This window comes from Platalea leucorodia, assembly GCF_965183815.1.
Source record: "Platalea leucorodia genome assembly, chromosome: 12".
NCBI classification, from domain to species: domain Eukaryota; kingdom Metazoa; phylum Chordata; class Aves; order Pelecaniformes; family Threskiornithidae; genus Platalea; species Platalea leucorodia.
The window spans coordinates 6,921,602-6,942,778 of NC_138834.1; the positions used below are offsets into that span (position 1 = coordinate 6,921,602).

Genomic DNA, 21,177 nt, shown 5'->3' on the forward strand with positions numbered 1-21,177 from the left:
CACACGTATGCGCATAAATATATGTGTGTATCTAGCTATATAAACTTATGCAAACAAACATGCATATATATAAATTCTTATATATACAGACACATATATAGGCACACACAGAGCCATACACACATAGATACATATAGCTACACATATATAGCGACATGACTCATGTATATGTATCTATAGATATATTTATGCACACATATAGGTAGATACATATAGACATGACACACTATAGCTATGTATATCTATATCTACAGAGATAAATATGTGTAGATCTAGAGATACATGTATAGAGCTAGATAGTTGTGGCTATACAAATACTGTATGCACACAGAGGAAAAAAGCACGATACACACAATATATAGTTTGATACATAGCTATATCTGTATAGCTAGGTAGCTATAAAGCAAGATATATATTTGTGTGTACATCTGTATATATACACAGCTATATGTACATACAAATGTATCTGTGTGTATATACACACACAGAGAGCTGTATATATATATATATACACATACATACACACATATATCTATATATGTATCTATCTATCTCTCTCTCTATATATAAAAAACCCCACATACACCTCGGTGGGCGCAGGGCCACATCCCACACCGGTGTCCCCACACGCCTCACCCTGCCCCGGTGCTTTAGCTAATTCCTTCGAGGCATACCCTTGCCTTTCGCTGCCCCACGCTTCAGGGCTGGCTTGCTTCAACCAGCACAGCCCCGGCCCTGCCATCAGCCCCCTCCCCACCGACAAGCTCACCAGGCACCGCAACACGTATTTTAAATATTGCTTTTTTAATTATCTACATCGTGGTAGTAGCTCCAAGGGAAGACAGAGCTGACAGAACTCTTCTTCTGCCCCCATGTCTCTCCACATCAGTAATTTGTTATTGCTGCAGACTTCTCTATCCCCCAGCTCCCACAGGCCATGGTTAGATTTAATTCTGCTAATTATCTTAAATATAAAACATAACGCAACTGATCCCTTGATGTTGCTGTAGTAATAAAAAATAGAAAAGGAAAAAAAAAACAGTTTGTATCCTTATTGCCAGTGTGTGCCAGTAACTGCTTTTTCCCTTACAAAAGCCCTGCTCCTCGTGCCAGTTAAGGCTAACGTCTCCCTCTCCACTGAGGGCCGATCCCACGCCGAAACAAAGTCAAATTATTCCTCAGGCTGAAAAAGGGGAATTTAAAAAATGGTTGCAAGAAAAGCCCAACAGTTTCCTACTTTAAAAACAGTTCACAGTTCTTTGAAAGGGTCTGAGCAGTACAGTAGAGAGCTACATTTACTGAAAACTTCTAGTGCTGATAAAGTTTTTTTTTAAAAAAAAAAAAAAAAACCAAACCCTAAATTAAATTAAACCGGGAGAGCCGGTTGGCAGGCCAGGAAGAGGAGGGCATCCTGCGCTGCCCGGGGAGCCGGCAGGAGCCCCCCCCCGCTCTACGGATAGGAATCGAGTGAAGGAAAAAAAAAAAAAAATTTTTCTTTTAAAAAATCCAGTTTTCCAGGCCGGGTGGTGAGGAGACCCCCGCACACGAAGGCACGGCAGCGCAAAGGCAATGCGATCTGCTGAAAACACAGCCAGCCCCCGCTAGAAGTTCGCCCCGTGAGGGGGGTACGGGCCAGGGTCTCGCTCGGGCTGAAACGAGAGGGGGATAAAGCGAAATATCAGTCGCTCACGCTGTGAACGCACCCCCCCGTGTGTATGTACCCCCTGGGGACCCTACCTCCCTGGGGCCGGGCTTCTGGGCCAGGGGGGGCTTCTTGAGGATGCCTCGCCTGGGGGCCGGCGCCGGCTTCGCCTCCCCGTCCTCCACCGCGTCGTAGCCCCCGGCCAGGGCGTAATGCTGCTTCCTCAGCTCGCCCAGGCGCACCCGCTCGCCCTCCAGACGCTTCTCCAGCTCCAGCACCTTCACCTGCGCCCAAACAGCCATCTTGGGCCCTGCGCACCCCGGGGGTGCGATCCCCCCCTGCCAACCCCAGCGTGGTGCTGGGGGGGGGTCAGAAGAAGGGACCCCCCCTGCCTTGCATGGGTCCGGATCAGGACCTCAGCCTAGCCCAAGGGTGGCAGCACCGAATCCACCCTCGCGGCCATACCTGTGTTTCCATCTCTTCCTTCTTCAGCTTGATGAGGGACATGCCCGAAAAGTCCATGGTGTCTGTGGGGAAAAGCAGGGGGTCCTCGCTGAGCGCACCCCTTCCAGAGGACCCTCACGTGCCAAAGTGCAGCCAGCGGGCCACCTTGGCGTGTTCACTAGGTCAGAAAGGGATTTGGGGTGTTTATTTCTCCCCTTTCTTCATAAAAATCTCACCTTTCTCCTCAATCTGCTCTTGCCCCGACTTGGTGGAAGCCACCACGTTGGCCGCCATCTCGTTGACGTTGCGCGAGCACTCCTGGAGCCGGCCCAGGTTCCTGCTGCTCTTCTCGGCTTTCACCTGCAACGAGCACGGGGACGGCTGTGGGTCCCCACCACGGCACCTCCGCACCGGCTCCCGCCGGCTCAGGGGAGCCCCCAGGCAGCCATGTTCTGCATGAGAGCAGAGCCACTGATCACACCATGTCAGAACACTCCTCAGGGATGAAAACCCAGGGGTGAAAAGGACGGACAGACAGATGGACATGTTTGTTCTTGATGATCCCGTCACAGCCAGCCAAGGTGACCCCTGCAAGGCCCTTCAGCCCCAGCACACCAAACCAGTTCAACTCCCACCTGAGCCAAGCAGCACTGGTGAAGACAGAGCTTTTTTTTTTTTAACCATGCTCTTAGTTTTAAAACCATCTGCCGTAAAAAGCAGTATGGGTCCTCCTCTCCCCAGCCTGCATCCCCATTTGCTCACTGAACTCCCTCCACATGGCTTTCGCCCACACCGACAGGAAAGGTGGCAAGGACCAAAATCCATCATTCTCAATGCTAGCTGCTGCAGTTGCTTATTTGGGGTTTCTCATTAGTTATTAACATTTTCTTTACATCATCAGCTTGACAGGAGGAAGATGGGAGGTTTTACGCATCTTCATTTCTGAGGCAAGCCCTGCTAGGTGTGGGAATATTAATGCAGGTGAAGACACATGGATTAAAATCACAGACTGACTGGAAAATAGTAAGAGCTGCCCTTCACTCCCTGCTCCGGGAGGAGGCTGCAGGACTGGCGGACAGGACAGCCACACACTGCTGCCCGAAAGCATCCGCGGGACAACACCGTGGGAACAGAAATGACTGAAGACTTGAGGAGCCGCGTGCAGGCAGTCCTGCTGGGACACTCACCTTGGAGGCAGCCACCAGCTGGGCCGTGCTGGCGGCGATTTCATGGGAGCAGACGATCAGTTCTTCATATTTGCCCGTATGCAGGACGACTCTGTCTGCTGACTCCCTGCGTTCAGATCAGAAGGGAGATCGGATTAGAGATACTCGCCGTGCACTACGAAGCAAGTGCAGGCTATTTACCTCCTGTTATACCCTTAGAAATCGGCACCAGACCTTGAACCAGCAGCGTTGCCTGTAATTATTTAAAGCTCATTTACAAGCAATTACTCAAAGCCCAAATCCAGAAGTTTTGGCTGGGTATAAAATATCAATGGGGGCAGGATTATGCTTCCATAATGAAGTGGATGAGATTTTTAAAGCTTTGTCCAAAAAAGCCCCCACATTTCCTGCACTGGCACGGGGATACCCTGCCCCGATCCCAACCACCCCGACCACGACCATCTAAGCAGCAACCAGGACACGGAGCATTTGATTGCAGTAATTTTCACATTTTGCAAACAGGGAGGAACTGGCAGTCCCTATTTCAGTGATCGTGTGGTCTGTCCCGGGCTACGATGTTCTATAAGGAATTAGCAATAATGCTCCATATGCAGACTCAGCAGTGGGACAGTTTGGGTTATCGGGCGATGCAGAAGCGTGGGCCAGCCCTGGGCGCAGCACACGGAGCTGTGCCCGGAGAGGAGCCTCCTGCAGCGGCCGTGGGAGAGGTCCCGGGGGTACCTACACGAGCTGCGTGGCTCCCCAGCCCACCGCCTTGGAGGCAGAGATCAGCCCTTCGGTCCAGCGCGAGTTCTTGGCATAAAACTCCTGAGTTGTTGCTGCCCCCTGTTGTTATGAGAATATTATTGCTTGTATTAACTTGTTCCTAATATACAACAATCTATAAATCCATAAAATAGCCATATAAAATATAACAATATATAAATTCATATATAAATTCATAAATCAAGGGATTGGCAGCATTTCTGTGTCCTTCAGGTCGCTCTTACCGGCCTGCTTAAACACAGATCGAGAAAACTAACTTTGGAGCCCCAAGTCTGTGAATGTGGTCTGGGTTTCACACACAGAAGTTTGGGCTGGCGTCTTTAGATGGACAAGGCTTTGCAAAGGTGACAGTGACGTCTGCAGAGGGCACAGGGCTGAGCAGCCCATCTCCAGCAAGTGAGACTGCCAGAGTATGGCCAACACGGGAAAGCACAAAATTCAGCCCGTGTTTCTGCAGATTGTGGGAGATGCTCCCATATTTCATGTCAGTGCAAAGATACGAGGGTAGGGGAGGACTTACCCGGCCACTTTCTACTATCTCCTTCTGTAGGTTTGTAGATGTCATTACAAGAAGTCTAATAGCCTGGAACGAAACAAAACAGGTTTCGGTATTTGATGGGGATTTTATAGAGAATGATTGATGCTGCCAATGGTGGGAAGTTACAGTTTTGCACAGTCTTGACACCCCAGCTAGGTTTCTGCAGAACTAACCTTCATTAAGTCTGTGCAGGAGTTCAGAATCCTGTAGGGAAACAAGAGAAAAGCGTTGAGCATCCTCTGACGCCGTGTCCAGGGAAGCAGGCTTTGGCCTCAGCTAGAAAATGGGCCTTTTTTGGAGACCAGCCAGCCTGCAGGTTACTTCTAAGTGGCCCACAAAGCAGCCATGAAGAATTGGCTTAGACGTGCAAGATGAAGGTCTACCCTCCTAAAGAGAATTTCGTGCTCAGCATCAGGACGATGCAGCACCGGGTTGCATGTGCAGCTCTGGAGTAAAGCACGCAGGGTATGGGCACGGGACAGAAACCTGCCCGCGGCTGTCACACACCACCCCTCAAAACTCACCGCTCGTTCACTTCAAGCTTAACACCGGAGCTCTCGTTTCTGGCCTGGCTCATCATCTCCTGTTGGGAAACATAAGAGGAAGGGCTGGACACCACGTTGCTGTGATGGCGAGCAGGGTGGAGGAGGAACGGACACTCCTGCCCTGAGGAACTAAAATGGCCTGTCCTGCAGCTTCGTCTCACCTCTATCCGCCTGACAGCATCCTCAATCGCCTCTGAGGTGGAGGCCATCTCCTTCTCAACCATGTCCCCCAGCTCTTCTTGCTTGATGTCTAAGCTCTTGGGCCTCAGCTCCTGCCAGAAGAGGCAGCAGCCGCCAGGAGGTTTTAGGCAGAGGGAGAGAAGGGAATATTTGTAAGGAATAACTCCAAACCAAGGTATCCGACTTCTTTTTTTCCCCTCTAAATAAATAAAGCTGCAGGAGCAGCATTCTGCAGACCTTGAGGGTGGAGGCACATATGCCACCAACTTGCAGCAAACATGGCACAGGGACCTCAGAGGTAAGAAATGCCCCAAATCAAGGTGACAAAACTCTTATCACAGGAGCAGTTTCGGCAGGACAAGGCTCCAGAGAGCCGATAGCCTTTGAATTAATAGCGGTTTAATGGAAAAGCTCCCATGGAGCTCCATGAGAACAAATATCTGAAAGTTTTATTCTGCAGGGGTTACTGGGCTGAAAGACTTCAGCTGCTCTGAGCATGGCTGTCTCCACGCACCACCAGGAAGGGTCTCGGCGCTCGGAAGCTGAGATGGCTCAAGGAAAGCACCAGAACCTGTGGGTATGGGGGACAAACCACCCCAAAGCTCTCACCCCAACCCAGTGTCTTCAATTTCAGCTCTGGACATTATGGAAAGCCATGGTTTGATTTTTTTTTTTTTTTTTTAAAAAGCTGTCCATCAAGGTCCAGCCAGAAGGGTGCAAGCAAACCTCCCACCTTGACAAACTGAGGCAATGTCCTTCTGCATTAACTGCCTGCTTTGATTTTTCCTTCAGGAAATGCCAATGCCAGTACATAACCCACCCTGCCAGCCCTGGGCGAGAAGGTGGATGCGCTGGGCTCCATCTCCTACCTGGGCCAGCTGCAGGACCCCCCGCAGCGCCCGCCGCACATCCCCCAGCTCGGCATGCCCCAGCGTCTGCTTGTCCTTCAGCTCGCCCAGGTAGTCCAGGCTCCGCTGCCCACAGTCCCGGCACGTCTCCGTCAGCCCTGGGGAGAGGATGGGTCGGTGCCAGGCCCCTCGTGGGGCAGGGGCATCCCCCATCCCAGCCCTGCCACCCTCCTCTTCCTCCTCCCCTTGGCCGCAGAGATGATGCCAAGCATCGGCGGCGTCCAGAAAATTTCTTGCAGAAGAGCATAAATTGGTTTCCAGGAGCAAAGCGATGTTCCTGGCCCAGGAAGGGGCACTGGAGGGGAGGGAACGTCAGAAAGGGGAGCAGGGGGAGCTGGGGGGACCGTGCTACCCCTGGGGAAGATCTGCCCCATATCCAGTCCCCAGCGGAGGGGGCTTTGGCACGGCCACCCCAAAAACAAGCCCCACAAGCAAAAAAACCCCCAACACCCACCACGTCCACACACGGCACTCACGGTCAGCGTGGTCAGTGGGAGCTAGGTGGGACGTGGCGCTGCCATTCACGATGGTGTCGGCTGTCAGGTGTGCGAAGAGGGCCAGAGCCCCCACCAGCCCCGCAGCATCTGCCGGCGAGAGGACGTGGTCAGGTGCTGCCAGCCCAGGGCACCAGTTGCCATGTCCTGGGGGCTGCGACCCGCCCTCGAAGGCACTTAAGGATCAGTACAAGAGCTTGGAGAGGCCAAGATTGACCCTTCCAGCTTGCAGGTTGCTCCTTGAACGAGCTCATGGGAACCCACCAACTCCACCCGCCGTGTCCCTCCATCACCAGGGCATTGCACGCTTGCCAATGGCCCCGAAGCAGCTGGGGGCTGCTGAATGTATAAAAATAAAAGCAAGATGCAAGCAATGCCACCGGTTCCCAGCCCCAGGTACCTGCCATGGAGGCCACGTACTGCGCGTGCCCGTTCTCTAGGGCGTCCGTGGACTCCAGCGCTGCCTGCGCCCGGCTGAGAAGGTAATCTGCAATGAATTTAGCTTCGTTAGCACAGTCAGGCTGCCGAGTGTCTGAATGACCACGAGTGCTGACTCCACGGGGCACCACTGAGTGGAAGCCAAGACAGCTCAGGTCCTGACGGCCCCGGCCAGGGAACAGCACTAAAAATCTGAAAAAATAGTGCTGAGATGAGGGCTAAAAATTCACTCCTAGGAAGTGACCCCAGCCTCCTTGGGCGTGATGTTTGGTAGGAAAGAATGCCTGGGGGAAGCTGAGATGCAATGTTATCAGTGTTATTCTGGAGGGAGAAGGGACTGCAGGTTGCAGCCCCTGTGGTCGAGCGGGACATACCTGGGGAGCTGGTGCAGCGGATGTGCAGCGGGTCGTCCAGCTTGGCCACCGCGTCACGGAGGATGCCCTCCGCCTCCCGCACCGTCTCCTGCAGGATGCCAAACTGCTCATCCAGCAGCTTCTGCTGCAGGGTCTGCTCCTGGTTGCTCTGTGGGGTGGGAGGAACAGGTGAGTGGCACAACTGGGACACAGGACCCTGATCGGCGTGGCCCCATCACCAGCATATCCCTCAAGAGCCCCTTTGCAGGATTAGACCCAAGCATCCCATTATTGCTAGTGCAAATCATATCCTACCAGCTACATTAGCAATGGCTCAGCTGAGCCCTGCGTCTACTCAGCACCCTCAAACACGTCTCGCCCCAGCGAGTAGAGGGGTGGTGGGCTCTCCACGCAGCACCGTACCTTCTCCAGGAGCCTGCCCTGTAGCTCACGGATCTCCCTTGTGGCCTTGTCCGCCTCCTGGCTCAGGTGCAGCTCCTTCTCCTCGATGAGGCCACGCGCAGAGAGCAGCTCACACTCCTTCTCGCTCACCGACCGCCTCAGCACCTCCTTCTCAGCGTGCAGGGCCTCCACCTGGGCACTGAGCTCCGCGCCTGCCTGCCAGTGGGGCCACGAGACCCCTGTCACTCACCTGTCACCATGTCATGAGCCCAACAGCTACACAGAGGGGAGCTGAGGACATGCCCAGCTCATGACACTGATGGGGTGGACCCGCGTTCGGCCCCATGACGGCTCCCTGGGCTGCTGTTTGCACGGCTGGCTTGGCAGCGGTGTCAGGCACGCCATCTTGCATGACAGGGATTTGTGATGGGGATTTGGGCGCATCCCGTGCCCCCAGCCTTGTACCTGCTTGGCCTGGCTGAGCGAGCGCTGCGCCTGGTCCAGCTCGTCCCGCCGGGCGTCCAGCTCCTGCCGCAGCTGCTCCATCTGCACGCTCTGGTCCTCCAGCTGCAACCGCACGCCCGTGCCGGGGGCTCAGCTGCTGCAAACGTGCTCTGGCCCCGCTCGGCACCAGCACGTGGCCACGACAGGGGGAACCAGCCTGGCTGTGTTTTGAGGGAGGGGTTTCAAGGATCTCGGGGGGGGTTGTTTCCTCAGGGCAGGAATTTTGGGAGCAGCCTCCAGCTTGGGCCCCAGAGAACGAAAGCACCCAAACCCATCAATTTTTATTGTGGCATTTTCTTGGGGGAAGAAATGGCAGATTTGGGCAAGAGGGAATGAAGCACGCATTAAATAACACCCTCCTGAGGAGCCAGGGCAACTCTTTCCCAGACCAGGGACTGACACCAACAACCACGCCTACCCCTTGCACCCAAATTGTGTGCAGCCACCACGTTTCCAAGGCTGGGAAGGGCTTGGTGCCAGGCCAGCAGGGCTGGACTTGGGGCCGCGCTGGCTCACCTTCATCTCGGCCTCCCGCTTGACCTGCTCCACCTGAAACGCCAGCTGCTCCTTGACGCGTGCCACCTCCTCCTGGCTCTGCTGCGTGACCGTCAGCTGCTTGGCAGTGTCGGCGTTCTGCGTGAGGACACAAAGATTACTGGGCATTCAGAGCGGGGGACCTTCGTCACCGCTGTGCTCGTTCTGCCCAAATTTTGGCTGGGGGAGTAGCTTGGAGACGCCTTTTTCACGGCATCCAAAATACTGACCATCGGTGGACATGAATTCAAGGGGTGCCCCCCACCTGGTGCTCAGAGGTCCCTGGGGGCAGGACAATGGGACCGGTACAGGGTGGGGCTGGGCATGCACGAGCCACACTGGCGGTGGTGGAGGGATGAAGGCAGTGGTTCGTCCCTGCCCAGCACAGGCAACAGCGTTACCTTCCTCAGGAGCTCAGCATGTGTGTTGATGAGCTCGCTGTGCTTCTCCTTCAGCTTCGTGTAGCGGATCTCGGTGGCATTGGCTTTCTCTGGACAGGGTGAGAAAAAGCATCAGCAACTGCGGTGCAGGTGTCCTGCGGCCAACGGGTGCTGTAGGGCACCTACTTTCCGCTTCGGCACAGAGACGCTGGGACCTGTCGCTGTCCTGCTTCACCCTCTGCAGCCTCTCCAGCTCGTCCCGCAGCTGCTCGTTGTCCACCAGCGCCTTCTGCTTCTGCTTGCGCTGCTCCTCCACTTCGCCCTCCAGGCTGTTCACCTGCGCCTTGAGCTGCGTGATGTAGCGCTGCGCCTGCGGGACACCATCAGGCACTCGGGCACCGCCCTGCACCGATGCCAGCAACGACTCTGCCCTCCCCAGCATCCCTATCCAGGTGCCTGGCTGCGATTTGGGCAAAGCAGCCGCGAGATGCACAGGAAAGCTCTCCCCTCGGCCCCTGCAACCACGCTGTGCCCACTGCAAGCAGCAGGTCTGGGAGAGCAAGGGACAGGTCTCATGTGTCCCCACCCCATCTCCATCAGGAGTCAGAACCTGGCACTGAAAGAGGCCCCAAAACGCAGCGCTGGGTGCAAGGCCCCTGGTTTCTGCTGCATCCCATTGGGGTTTCCATGCTACAGCACTGAAAACCGCCCACCTCTCCCGCACTGGCTGCTTCCTGGCCAGGCTTTACCTCCAGTTTAATCTTCTCCATCTCCGCACGGAGCATGTCCACCTCCTTTTTCAGGCTCTCGATCTGTGCATCCCTGCAGAGAAAGGCAGGTTGGTCCCATGTGGCGGCGGCCACCCCTCCTCTGCCACCACGGACCCCCATACCTGTCGTCCCGAATGCCATTGGGTGGCCCAAAGGTTTGCTCAAATATATCCGAGGTGATCTGGGGAAGACAGAGGGTGCTGAGCTGAGCCAGGCTGCAGGTGCCTGCCCCCACCGTCCCAGGGTCCCCATCCCATCCCCGTGCCCCCACCTGCGGCTCCGTGGTGGAAGCCGTGCTGATCTCAATGAGGTTCTCCGGCTCCTCGTCCTCGGGAGCTTCCTCAGGAATGACGACCACTGGCTTCACGTGCTCGGCCAGCGCGGATGCCCGCAAGAAGTTCGGGGGGCTCTGCAGGGACAAGAATTTGCGATGGCATCGCCTGGGATTTCGGGAACTGCTGCAGACCGACCGCTGAGGAAAGGGAGGCAGCCATCCCTGTGCTGCTGAGATGTGCTGGCAGGTGCCTCTGCAGTGTCCCCAGACCCCGAACCCATCCATGGGGACACCCCCCCACACCCTGAACCCACAAGCTCTCCAAAGCATCACATACGAGCACCACACCAAAATCCCGCCGTACCTCTGGCAGCCGAGGGATCTGGATGAGCCGCTTGAAATACAGCATGTCGGATGCTTTCTTAAAGAAGTTTTTGAGGCTGGAGAGGGAGGAAAGAAAAACCGCTCGCAGGGGAGGTGGGGAGGGGGCTTGGCAGCAGGGAGGGGACCCCACCACCCCACCTCGGCCCAGGTTACCTGCGAAACTGCTCGTGGAAACGGTCTCGGTGGCCCTGCAGCGTGTCGGCTGGTAGACCTGCGGCAATGGAGGGGACAGCCGTGACTGATCCAGGGCTGCAAATTTATTCACACATGCCCGGATCTATCCGGCTGCAAAAGCCAGCCGGTGAAGGCCAGGTGGGAGCGGGATGTGAGGGATCAGGACGGGAGTGGGGCGTCCCCATCCCTGGCATAGGGACCACAGACACAGTGCAGGGAGAGGCAGGCGTGGGAACCCTGAAATAACCACGCGAGGCCCCTGGCGCAGGGGGCTGGCGGGCCAAGGCACATCAGTTTGAATTCATCAAGGACAAGTCCTAATTCCTTCATGCGGGATGTCTACATGGGGTGGAGCAGGTCCTTGGAGCCCGGCTGGGATACAGGGACATGGCAATGGATGCCTCCATCCACGCAAGCCTGAGCCCCGAGAATCCAGCCAGAAGCCTGACCCGGGAAAAGCGTGGGGAACATCCCCAAGGACTCACAGGAGTGCAGCTTGAACATTAACTTGACGGCGTAGTGGTAGAGGTGGCTGCAGTCCTGGATGACCTGGATGAGGGGGGCCAGGCGGCACTGCACCGCCGACATCTGCGAGATCGCCATCGAGGTGTTGAGCTGCCTGAAAACTGAAGGGTTGAGCACGGTGAGGCGCCAGCGCCGTGTTTGCAGAGCCGCCCCGCTCCGGGCGACTCGGCTTGATCATTAACCACGACGGATGTGGCTTTGCCAGGACACGGGGTAAATGCCAGGGTTGCTGCCTGTCCTGTCCCACCGAGCTGGGAACAACTCCCCTCCGTGCAAGAAAAACACCCAAAGGGACCATGGTGGCAGAGGGAGGGGGTGCTCAGCTCTGCCCCGGACACCCCGACCCCAAAAAGGAGGGATTTAACCCCAGGACAATGCAAAGGCAGGCCGGCTGCCCTCAGGAGCTGCCATTGCGTGATGCAGCTGGGGAAGGCGAGGGGTTTTGCTCTGCTTTGTTTAATGATGGAAGGAGCTGGGAGAGGATCCCAGGGCAGGGGACAGCCTTGCCGGCACCGCAGCCTCGCCTGCCCTGGCTCAGAAATGGATCCCTTCCCTTGGCAGAAATCCAGCCAGCATATCCACTCTGGCTTCTTCCCCACTCAGCTTTAAAGTATTTATGAATATAAATTCTCTGTATAACTGGGTCAGGAGGAGAAGCAGGAGGCTGACAGGAGCCGGGAGCACAGTCGCTCCCGCTGTGCCCTGTTTTCCAGGGCAGCTCCGTGTTCCTGACTCACAACAGAGGAAGAAACCGCTGCATTTTTAAACCATCTAAAAATTCCTGGAGTAGGAGGCGAGAGACGCAGACGTGGGCAGGGGCCTCCAGCCCTCCTGGGAGGTATTTCAATGAGGGGAAATGAGTATTTGGAAAGAGGTACAGCCCCATCCTCTGCTTCAGGGGGATAGAAAGGATTTGGGTAACGCATATGATTAACATGGTTGTACCAAAAAGAAACAAAAACATATTTCAGAGCAGCACCGCTCTGAAAACACCACTCTGCTTTGTTCAGGTGGGCTAAAACCAGCCACGTTCCTTAAATATTTTCCTACAACCACCTCTACAGAGCATCAACAGGGGAATCCAGCTGAGAAACGACCTCAGAAATCTCATCGGACGAGGAGGAAGGACCTGAACCTCTGACCTCAGCCTCCCGGAACTCCATTCCCGACCAAAGAGCGAAACTATTGCTCAAGAGCCCTGGGGCGAGCAGGAGGGACCTGCCGCCTCCTCACCTGACTCCGACAGCTTCAGCTCGCAGTCCAGGTAGTCAAACAGCTCGACCGTCAGCTGGAAGCTGCCAAAAAAACCAAAACCCTGTCACTCGGTGGCAGAGACATCCTTGTTCCGGCTGCTCATGTTCGCTGCAGGTCCCCGTGCCGGCAAGGGCTCGGATTGACAAGAATTTGGTGGGTTTGCTCCCTGCGTTTACACTCCTCACCACTCTGCAGGTGCAGGAGGAATCAGGCACCGTCCACCCAATTTATAAAACACCGATGGCTGCCCTGAACAGGAGCTGTTTCGTTAGCAGGATGCTGCCAGCCCGGCGGCACGGAGCCGGCGACCACGCACTGGTTGCTTTGCTCTTGCCAGGACACTCACATGTTGTTCACGTCCGTCCCCGCGGTCTTTTCCAGCACCTCATCTGACACTTCAAGGCCTGGGGGGAACTCGGGATGCTTTGTAAAAGGAAAACAAAATTAGCAGTCACTGCTAATATTTTTGCTGATGCGACACAAGCCCCGGTGAAGCCCCGTGCCCCAGCACGGCAGGGTGCAGAGGTGGCAGAGTCTCTCACCTTGACATGGAAGGAGATCTTGGTGAGGAGGAGCCGTGTGTAGATGCTCACCAGCTGCCCATACCTGTCGTGCAAATGGCCCTGCCAGAGACACGAGGGGAAACGTGGCGAATCCGGAGCGATGCGACTGGATCGGGCAGAGCCCGCACACGACGGCGAACCTGCACCAGCCCTACGGCCCTCACCCTCTTGCCCTTCGCCATGTGCATAACCATCACCCAGCGGAGTCAGAGGCGATGGGTTATTTCAGGGGGTGCTTTGCCCTCCCCGTGCACATGATGTCTTTCAACACCCACCCCAAAGCCCCCAGAAGGCACAAACCTCCACTTCGCCCCACTCACCCACAGGTCCCCCGTCTCTCGGATGTTGCTGCGGTACCTCTGGCAGTCCTGCAGGACCTGGGGACCAAAACAGGAGGGACGTGGCATGGTGGGGCTGGCATGGAGCTGGGCGAGTGCCTGCCTGCCTGCCCTGAAGCTGGGAATGGGGATGAATCCAGGCCCTTACACCACTCTAGCTTTGGGAGAAGAAGTTCAAGCTCTCCAATGGCAACCAGAGGTCAGGGCTTTGCACAGGGAGGTTTCAAAGATGCGAGATAACAGAGTGCTTCACAGCCCCACGGCCTGGGAAAGGTGGCAGGGAAGGAAACCCACCCTCTGTGCCGAGGGACCTCGGCAAGAGCCAAAAATATCCCCCTGCCAGCAACGCGGGAGGGACATTTCGGAGGGGACACTCACGTTGGGGTGGCCGTCGCGCAGGACCTTGTGCAGGACGTGGCAGAACTTCCAGCTGAGGATGGCACTGCTGGGCAGGGGCAGCCCGATGGCGTAGGACCAGAAGGTGAACGCTCCCTTCTCATGGTGCGTCCCCAGGATGATCCCTTCCCTGTGGTCAAGGCCAACCTGACACACACGGGAGCAGGGGACAGGCGGGGCTGGGGACTATTCCTGTTCAACTTTCATTAAAAAGGGGACACGCACCGAGTGTACCGCAGGCACAGAGATCGCCGGCGCGATGCTGCACCCGCAGATAAAATGCCCATTTATTTTTTTCTGGTGCACCTTCCCCTGCAGCAGGGCACACCGGGGCCCTTTGCGTTTTATTGCCAAAGAAATTTTATTGCACTGCCCTTCTTTGCATTTTCACTGACGGATGACCCCACATGCTGCCATCCCCCAACCAAGCTCTGCACGGGTCTCCCATCTCCCAAACCTCCCGGGGCTCCAGCCCTGCAGAGTGAAACCCCTCCTGCCTCGGCACTGGATCTCCTCCACACCGACCAGGAGAGCCGAGGGAAAGGATACGGCGGGCATGTTTCTCCTTCACCGGTGCTTCTTGTGTATTTATGGCTTTGCTGATGCTGATGGCCTGTGAGAGGAGGAAAGAACGGCCGCCATCAGCAGCAGCACGACCCTCGCGGTCCCCAACCCACGTCCCCCCAAAGCAAAGAGCTGGGTGCGCTGCCAGCTGGCAACGGCCTGGCCACCCGGCACTTTTGGGGAATACCCTAAATTTTATAACACATTTGTCACCTCAAAGCCGTTCATGACACGTCAAAATAGGCTTTTCTATCCATGATCAAAGCGGCCTGTTAAAACCCCCCATCCCCAGCACGATCGGTTGGAGCCGGGCCGCTACTGGTGCTCAGTTGCCGATGCTCCCTGCTGTCCCCGTCCCAGGAAACAAACAGCATTTTTGCAGCCTGAACTCAGCACCGTGCTCGGGGAGCATTAAAGCACGACAGTGAGATGCCAAATTCCAGGGTTGTTTCTCTAACCACAACAAGCCTTTGAAGCAGGGGGCGGTGGAGGTTTTTTTTTTTTGATGGCTTTGCTGCGTGCAAACAGCACATAGGGAAAATGCAGCCCCCGAGCAAGGAGGGAGTGGCAGCCACGATGCCCATTTCAACGGAGCAAAAATCTAGAGCGATGTAATTATCAGAGGAGGATTATCTATATTTTAATGTGTTTGATCACAGCACACTTTAAATTATGGGTTTATCTCAAGAGACGACCCCAGACAGGGGTTGGTCGCATCTCCCACATGATGACGGGCTGCAAAACCGAGTTGCTGTGATTGATGAGGATCTTCCTCCCCAGGTCCCCGCAGACTCAGCCAGGCTGCATCATCCTCTCACGAGCGCTCGGTCTGTGCCCGTGTCTGTGAGCCCTCGGTCACCGGCAGAGGAAAAAGGTCCCAGCTGGGAAGGCAGGAAGCGGCCCCGCCGCCGGCGCTCGTGCCGGAAGAGAAACCTGGGCCCTCCCTGCAGCCCACAAGCCATGAAACCTTCTAAAAATCTTATTTCCCCTCCCGGGGAAAGCACCTGCTTCGACACAGCCGCTTGTCCAGGGGACGCCTCCGAATCGAGGCGCTTTCCTGCAGGAGGAGGAACCCGATGCCGGGTTATCGAGTGCTCCTGACTTATGCAGGAGGAACCCGACGCCCTGGCAAAGGGGCGATGCTGCAGATGTCAAGGCACCAAATCCACCCCCGACGAGCCCAAAACGTCTGTGCCCACGAGCCAGGCACAACAGCAGCAAAAACACAGTGAATGCATCCCGAAAAGTGAGTCAGCCCCAAAACACCGAGCCCAGTTGCCAGGAAAAGACATTGGTTTTGCCTTTCCTACGCTGGGGGAAGCCCCGGCGTTACCCCGCCATGTGGGGCCATAAAGCAGCAGCAGAGTTAAGCCGGTGACTTGCTGTAATCCTCTTATTCCCAAAGGTTAACGAGCCTGGAGAGCCCGGGAACAGGCACGTGCAGCACAGCCACCTCGCCCAAAGCTCCCAGCACCTCCGCAGCCACCCGAAAGGCTGGAGCCGGTGGAGAGGCTGCACTCTCGACCACAGCTCAGCTGGCGAGGAGATGTGCCACGGGTCCTCAGGGCTGCCAGTGCCTCCCAGTACACCACCACAGTGATGGTTTATTGGCAGAAAGCAGGGTTTATCATGCGCCAGAGCGCAACAAGCCGACAGTTTTGCAAGGCAGGGCTTGGAAATGCATCTTGCAGTGAAGAGCTGCTAAATGGGTTATTACATCTTATTGAGGCGTTTTGCATGGCGAGGGGAACAGGGCAGATGTCTCTCAAACCTGGATTTTCACTGCCCACCACGTGCGGGAGCAGTACGACGTGCTCGTCCCAACCCATCACGCTCGTCCCAACCCACCACGCTCGTCCCAACCCATCGGCAGGAGCCGGGCTCAGCCTCGAGCCCCACGGGGCTGGGAGGAGATGCAGCCGGCGGGGCCGACGCACAAGATGAGGGCAGACCCCCGGGAAAGGGAACGCTGTCCCACATCCCCGGGGACAGGAGCTTGGCTGCCCAGCGCTATCCAGCAGGACGGGGATAGGGCTGGGACCCAGCTAGACTGTCCCAAAACCAGGCTGTAATTCCCGTTGGTTCTGGTGGTTTTATTGTGTTTATTGCCTGTAAGCTCATTTCCAGCCCGACCAGCCAAAATTCAGCCCGGGAGCTGCCGGAGAGGCTGGTTTCATCCTTGGTGATTCAGCGCAGAGGTTTCAACAGAGCCATTTTATGTCCAGCACAGAGGAGTGGACCTGGGCAAGGGCAGCCCCCAGCCCACCCGCAGCACCACTATGATGGAGATGCCATGTCCAGCGTGGTCCCAAATAAACCACGGTGGCACCGAACCAATGCCAGTCCCTCAGGGCTGCCGGCTCAGCTGTGCTTTCGCTGGCTCCAAACCCCGGGCTGGCCAGGAGATCCCCAAAAAGGGGATGGTGGGACCAGGGATGAGCACGGGGCAACGCCGCAGCCTGGGACCCGCATGCCTTCAGGATGTCCCTGCCGGCTGCCTGGTGAAGCTGGGCCGTGGAGGGCGGCTCCGAAACGGGGAGATTCACCCTCGACCCAGCCTCCTGGGGCCTCATCAGCATGTCCGGAGATGGGCAGGTCCCCGCTGTCACTGCAGGCCCACAACCAGCCTGGCCGAAACCTTCACGCCACCTGCGGATGGTTCCCCATCACCACCGGGGAGCGGTGCAGCCCCGGCCCCGCCAGCGGGGGAGTCCAACCCCAAAACCTGCCCAGCTGCCAGCTGTGGGAGCCCACACAGGCGCAGCCCGAATGCCTTACTCACAGCCCTCACGTACCAAGCCGGTGACTAAAGCCAGGATCAAAGCACCCAAATGAAGGAGCGCACTTTACATCCACCCTTTCTTTCCAGGCTGTTTTTAATTATGGCGTGATCCTCCCCGCCCACGGCTCCCCTAAACCCCAGCATCCCGCAGGGCCGCAATCCCCACCCGGCAGGTGGATGCCGGGTCCCAGCGCGACGCCGCGGCGGGGAGTGATTTTTTGGCAGCAGGACATCGGGCTGGAAACCTCCTCAGTCCTCCACAAGGACTGCCAGATCAGCTGAACTGCAAACGGCTGCTCCGGAGTTCCCTTCCCAAGGCTTCTCCTTCCCAAATTACACTAAAAAAGCACCACTCAGCAGTCACATATGCTGTATTCCTCGCAGCTCTGGAGTTCGTTGGTTTTTTAACCTTATTTAAGAAAAGTGAGAACTGGCGGCAGAAAAGGGCAAGTTTTGCCTCCTGCCAGGCTGCGGAGCGAGCGCCCGCTGGGACAGCAGCTTCCCGTCTCCCACAGGCAACCACTCCGACGGGGATGTCTGCATCACCCCGACACAAGACCTCAAAAAGCATTTTCAGGGAAAGCAGGTGGCCTTCACATCACCCGCGAGCATCCGGGATCACAGCAGGGCCGGCAACCCCTGTCTGCACCCGCAGGCATCGCCCCGGCCTTCGCCGGGGGAAAGGAGATGGGGCGCTCGGTTTCGGCAGCATCATTCTCCAGGGTGGTGTGAAATCCTCGGCCAGCGAAGGTGTGCGGAAGGGACGTGCCACCGGCCTCTCCGTGGTACAAAGGCGACCGGTGGCCGTCTCCGCAGCTGCTATAATTAGATGTAAAAGGCAGATCAATACCCACTTACTGACATTGGAATACTTTCGCTCTCACCCGAAGCACTGCTACGGGAAGCCACGTTAGGATAAAACACCTTTAGCACAGTTTTTCAGTGGATGCTGGGAAAAAGGTGGGTTCTGGGTGGTGGATGTGACCGTCAGCCAGCGAGCCCCAGGTTTAGCTCTAACAGAGAGCGACCACCCACTCACCCCGTACGTGGCTCTGCCCAAGGCGTCCCTGCGGCCACGAGCGAAGTCACACCCACGTGGGGCACAAATCCCACCAAAAAGCCCAAAACGCCACGGAAGGGCGGAAGGGAGAGAGGAAGGAAGGACGTGCTCCCGCCCGGCCGGCCCCGGCTGCCCTTTGGCGCACGAGGCAGCGTTCCCGCCGCGATTACTTATCAGCGGTGCCCAGTGGGACGATTGAAGGAGACGCGTCCAGAAGGAACCAGAATTGCCGGTTTTCTCGTGTCGCCACCCAAACCCAACAAGCTCCGTTTCCTACCCAGCACGGCCGAGCGGCACCGTGACCCCGCGAGGCCCGAAATCGCCACCTGCCTTCCCTGGTGCTCTCCGGGGCCAAACCAGCCCAGGGGCCGGGGCAGGACCAGCAATGCGAGGGGGCAAAGGGGAACAACATCCGCGACGAATGTGCAGCCTGCAGAGTCAGAGGGGTCAGAGGACACGTGCCGGGAGGGCACTATTATTTTTGCTGGGGCAGCTGGTGAGCCTGTCCCTCTGTCCGTCCCTGCCCACGCTGCTGGAGTAATTAGTGTCCCACAAGCCGTAGGCCAGCCCCGTCAGCACCCGAGCATCGCCCGCCCCGCGGGGGCCGCAGGAAGGGCTACGGACGCCCCCGTCCAAGCCGGACACTGCGGGGCATGAACGCCTTTCCTTTCACCCTGCCGCCCTCTCCGGGGCCGGGCCCCCCGACCCCCGCGGGGAGACCCCACGCGTGACCCCAGAGCCATGGCGGGGGCCCAGCCCCGGTGCAAAACAACCCCCCGTTTTGTCGGGGCAGCCCGTGGCGCCGGGGGGCATCGCAGGGATGCAGAGATGCGCGTTACCGGTGCGGTGGCACCGGGGGGCAGCCCCGGGCTCGGCCGCGCTCCCGCCGCACGGCCGGGGCCATAGAACTTTCCCTGTTTGCTCACGGCCGTGTTTACCTGCCGATAAGGCCCGGGAGGGTGCGGGGACACACGGACACACGGACACACCGCCGGCCCGGGGCTCTGCTGCCCGCCGGGGCGGCGGCGCACGGCGGGGACGCGGCCCCGGTTGCCCGGCCCCGGGGCGGCGGGCCGGGCCGGTGCCCACGCGGGACCGGTCTGGGGCCGCGGCGGGAGGAAGCGGTGGGGCAGGCGGGGGCGGGGGAGCGTGCGCCGCGCCGGCAGCGGCGACGGACGGACGGACGGACGGACGGACGGGGGCCGCGCCACCCCACCGGGGGGTCCCCGGAGTCCTGCGGGGACCCGACCCCCCGCCCCGGGAAGCCCCCGCGATCAGCGCACGGCGCGCCCCGAGGCGCTGCCCCGCGGAGCGGGCCGGTTCCCCAGCGCCAGCGCCCCCGCCCCGAGCCGGGGCCGGGGCCGGGGCCGGGACCGGGACCGCGACCGGGACCCCCCCCCTTCCACCGCCCTTGCCTGGCTCTTGTCGAACTGCTCCCGCTCCGCCTCCAGGCTGTGCCCGCCGCGGCGGCTCAGCACCCGCGCCGGTACGCTCTTGATGCTGTTCATGGTGGACCGGGCACCGCGCACCGCGCACCGGGCACCGCGCACCGGGCACCGGGCACCGGGCAGGCAGCGACCGGCGCCGCCCCGGCTCCTCCCGGCCGCGCACTGCGCCGGCTGCGCCGCGCACGAGGGCGCCCCCTGGCGGCCGCGCCCAGCCCCGCCCGCGGGCAGGTGGGAGCGGGGCCCGGCCCCGCAGCGCGGCCCGGGGCCGGCAGCCGGGAGCCGAGCGGAGCGGCCCGGCCCTGCCGCCCCGCTGCCCCCGCCGTGCGGACGGCACCGAGGCGCTTCCCTGCTGCACGGAGCCGCGGTGCGGGAAAGGCGGCGGACCCGGTGTTCGTTCCCGCTCTGCTGTGCCTCCCCATTTCCTATTCTGCGCCCTGTTCCTACAACAGCCCCCTTCTCCACCCTCCTCTAAATGAACCCCGCAAACACACACGCGACTCATTGCAGAGACTCGGAGCTTCGTTCCTACCTGCTTCTCGGTCTTCCCTTCAGAAAAGTCAAGCAGCGGGGAGAACATCCACCCCTGCGGAAAGCAGGCCGTCGCTGAACGGCAGCTTTGTTTTTTTGAATAACTCCTCAATCCGAGAACACAACAGCCAAGGCACTCCCTGGAGTATTTGCAATGCTTCCAAAAACAAGGCAGCTGAGCTTGATGCGGCTTGAGTTTCGATAAAAGCGTCTGAGCGTGGCAGATAATACAGTCAGTCTGTAAGTCACTTAGTGCCTGAAATAAATTAACCCCAATATTCCCCTTCTTCCCACTCCACAAATCCAGGGCAGCCCCGACACAAAATCCTGGGACTCGGCGGATCCTTGCTGCATCGCTTGAGCTCAGTTTTCAAGCCGCCAGTGGAGCATTTTAAATTCACAAGGGGGTTCAGCGTGTTCATCCACTAACGCTAAACGCATTTAAACTGGAAAGCACAGCTCGCGTTAGGAAGCTGCACTGATTTCTCTAGGGTTCCACCTGCGGTATAGCTGCCAGACAGCTTCGGGGTGAGCACCATGGTATTGCTCTCGGTGGCTTTTTCGGGGGAATTTTTGTCATACCCACAGCAGCAGATCTTGAGGATGGAGCCTGGAGAGTTTCTCTGCAGGCAGAGGAATCAAATGCGCTTTAAAGGCTCGTGGAAACTTGAAAAAAACCCGAGGAGCAGAGATTCCCTCTGTGGGTAATGCTGGCGGGCGGGGAGGGAAAGAGTTTGGAGGGCAGCAGCTATGATCGGAACTGGTTGACTAATTTTGAGGCTATTAGTACACGAAGGAAAGCA

At 57.9% G+C, this 21,177-nt stretch overlaps 1 protein-coding gene across 1 annotated transcript; it reads right to left on the reverse strand.

The window, feature by feature from the left end:
* Positions 1–780: 780 nt before the first annotated feature.
* Positions 781–19,962, reverse strand: HIP1R (huntingtin interacting protein 1 related). Its single transcript, XM_082324623.1, has 31 exons — positions 19,814–19,962; positions 14,542–14,605; positions 13,975–14,117; positions 13,579–13,635; positions 13,238–13,318; positions 13,042–13,118; positions 12,675–12,736; positions 11,402–11,542; positions 10,896–10,953; positions 10,723–10,798; positions 10,356–10,493; positions 10,207–10,265; positions 10,064–10,136; positions 9,501–9,684; positions 9,336–9,424; positions 8,917–9,033; positions 8,362–8,463; positions 7,918–8,112; positions 7,516–7,663; positions 7,104–7,190; positions 6,686–6,793; positions 6,171–6,307; positions 5,283–5,393; positions 5,101–5,159; positions 4,750–4,780; positions 4,559–4,621; positions 3,998–4,098; positions 3,274–3,379; positions 2,323–2,446; positions 2,108–2,169; positions 781–1,926 (listed from the first exon to the last, which is right to left on the reverse strand). The coding sequence occupies exons 1-31, from the start codon at positions 19,904–19,906 to the stop codon at positions 1,687–1,689; spliced, it is 3,186 nt and encodes a 1,061-aa protein (XP_082180749.1). The 5' UTR covers positions 19,907–19,962; the 3' UTR covers positions 781–1,686.
* Positions 19,963–21,177: the final 1,215 nt, after the last annotated feature.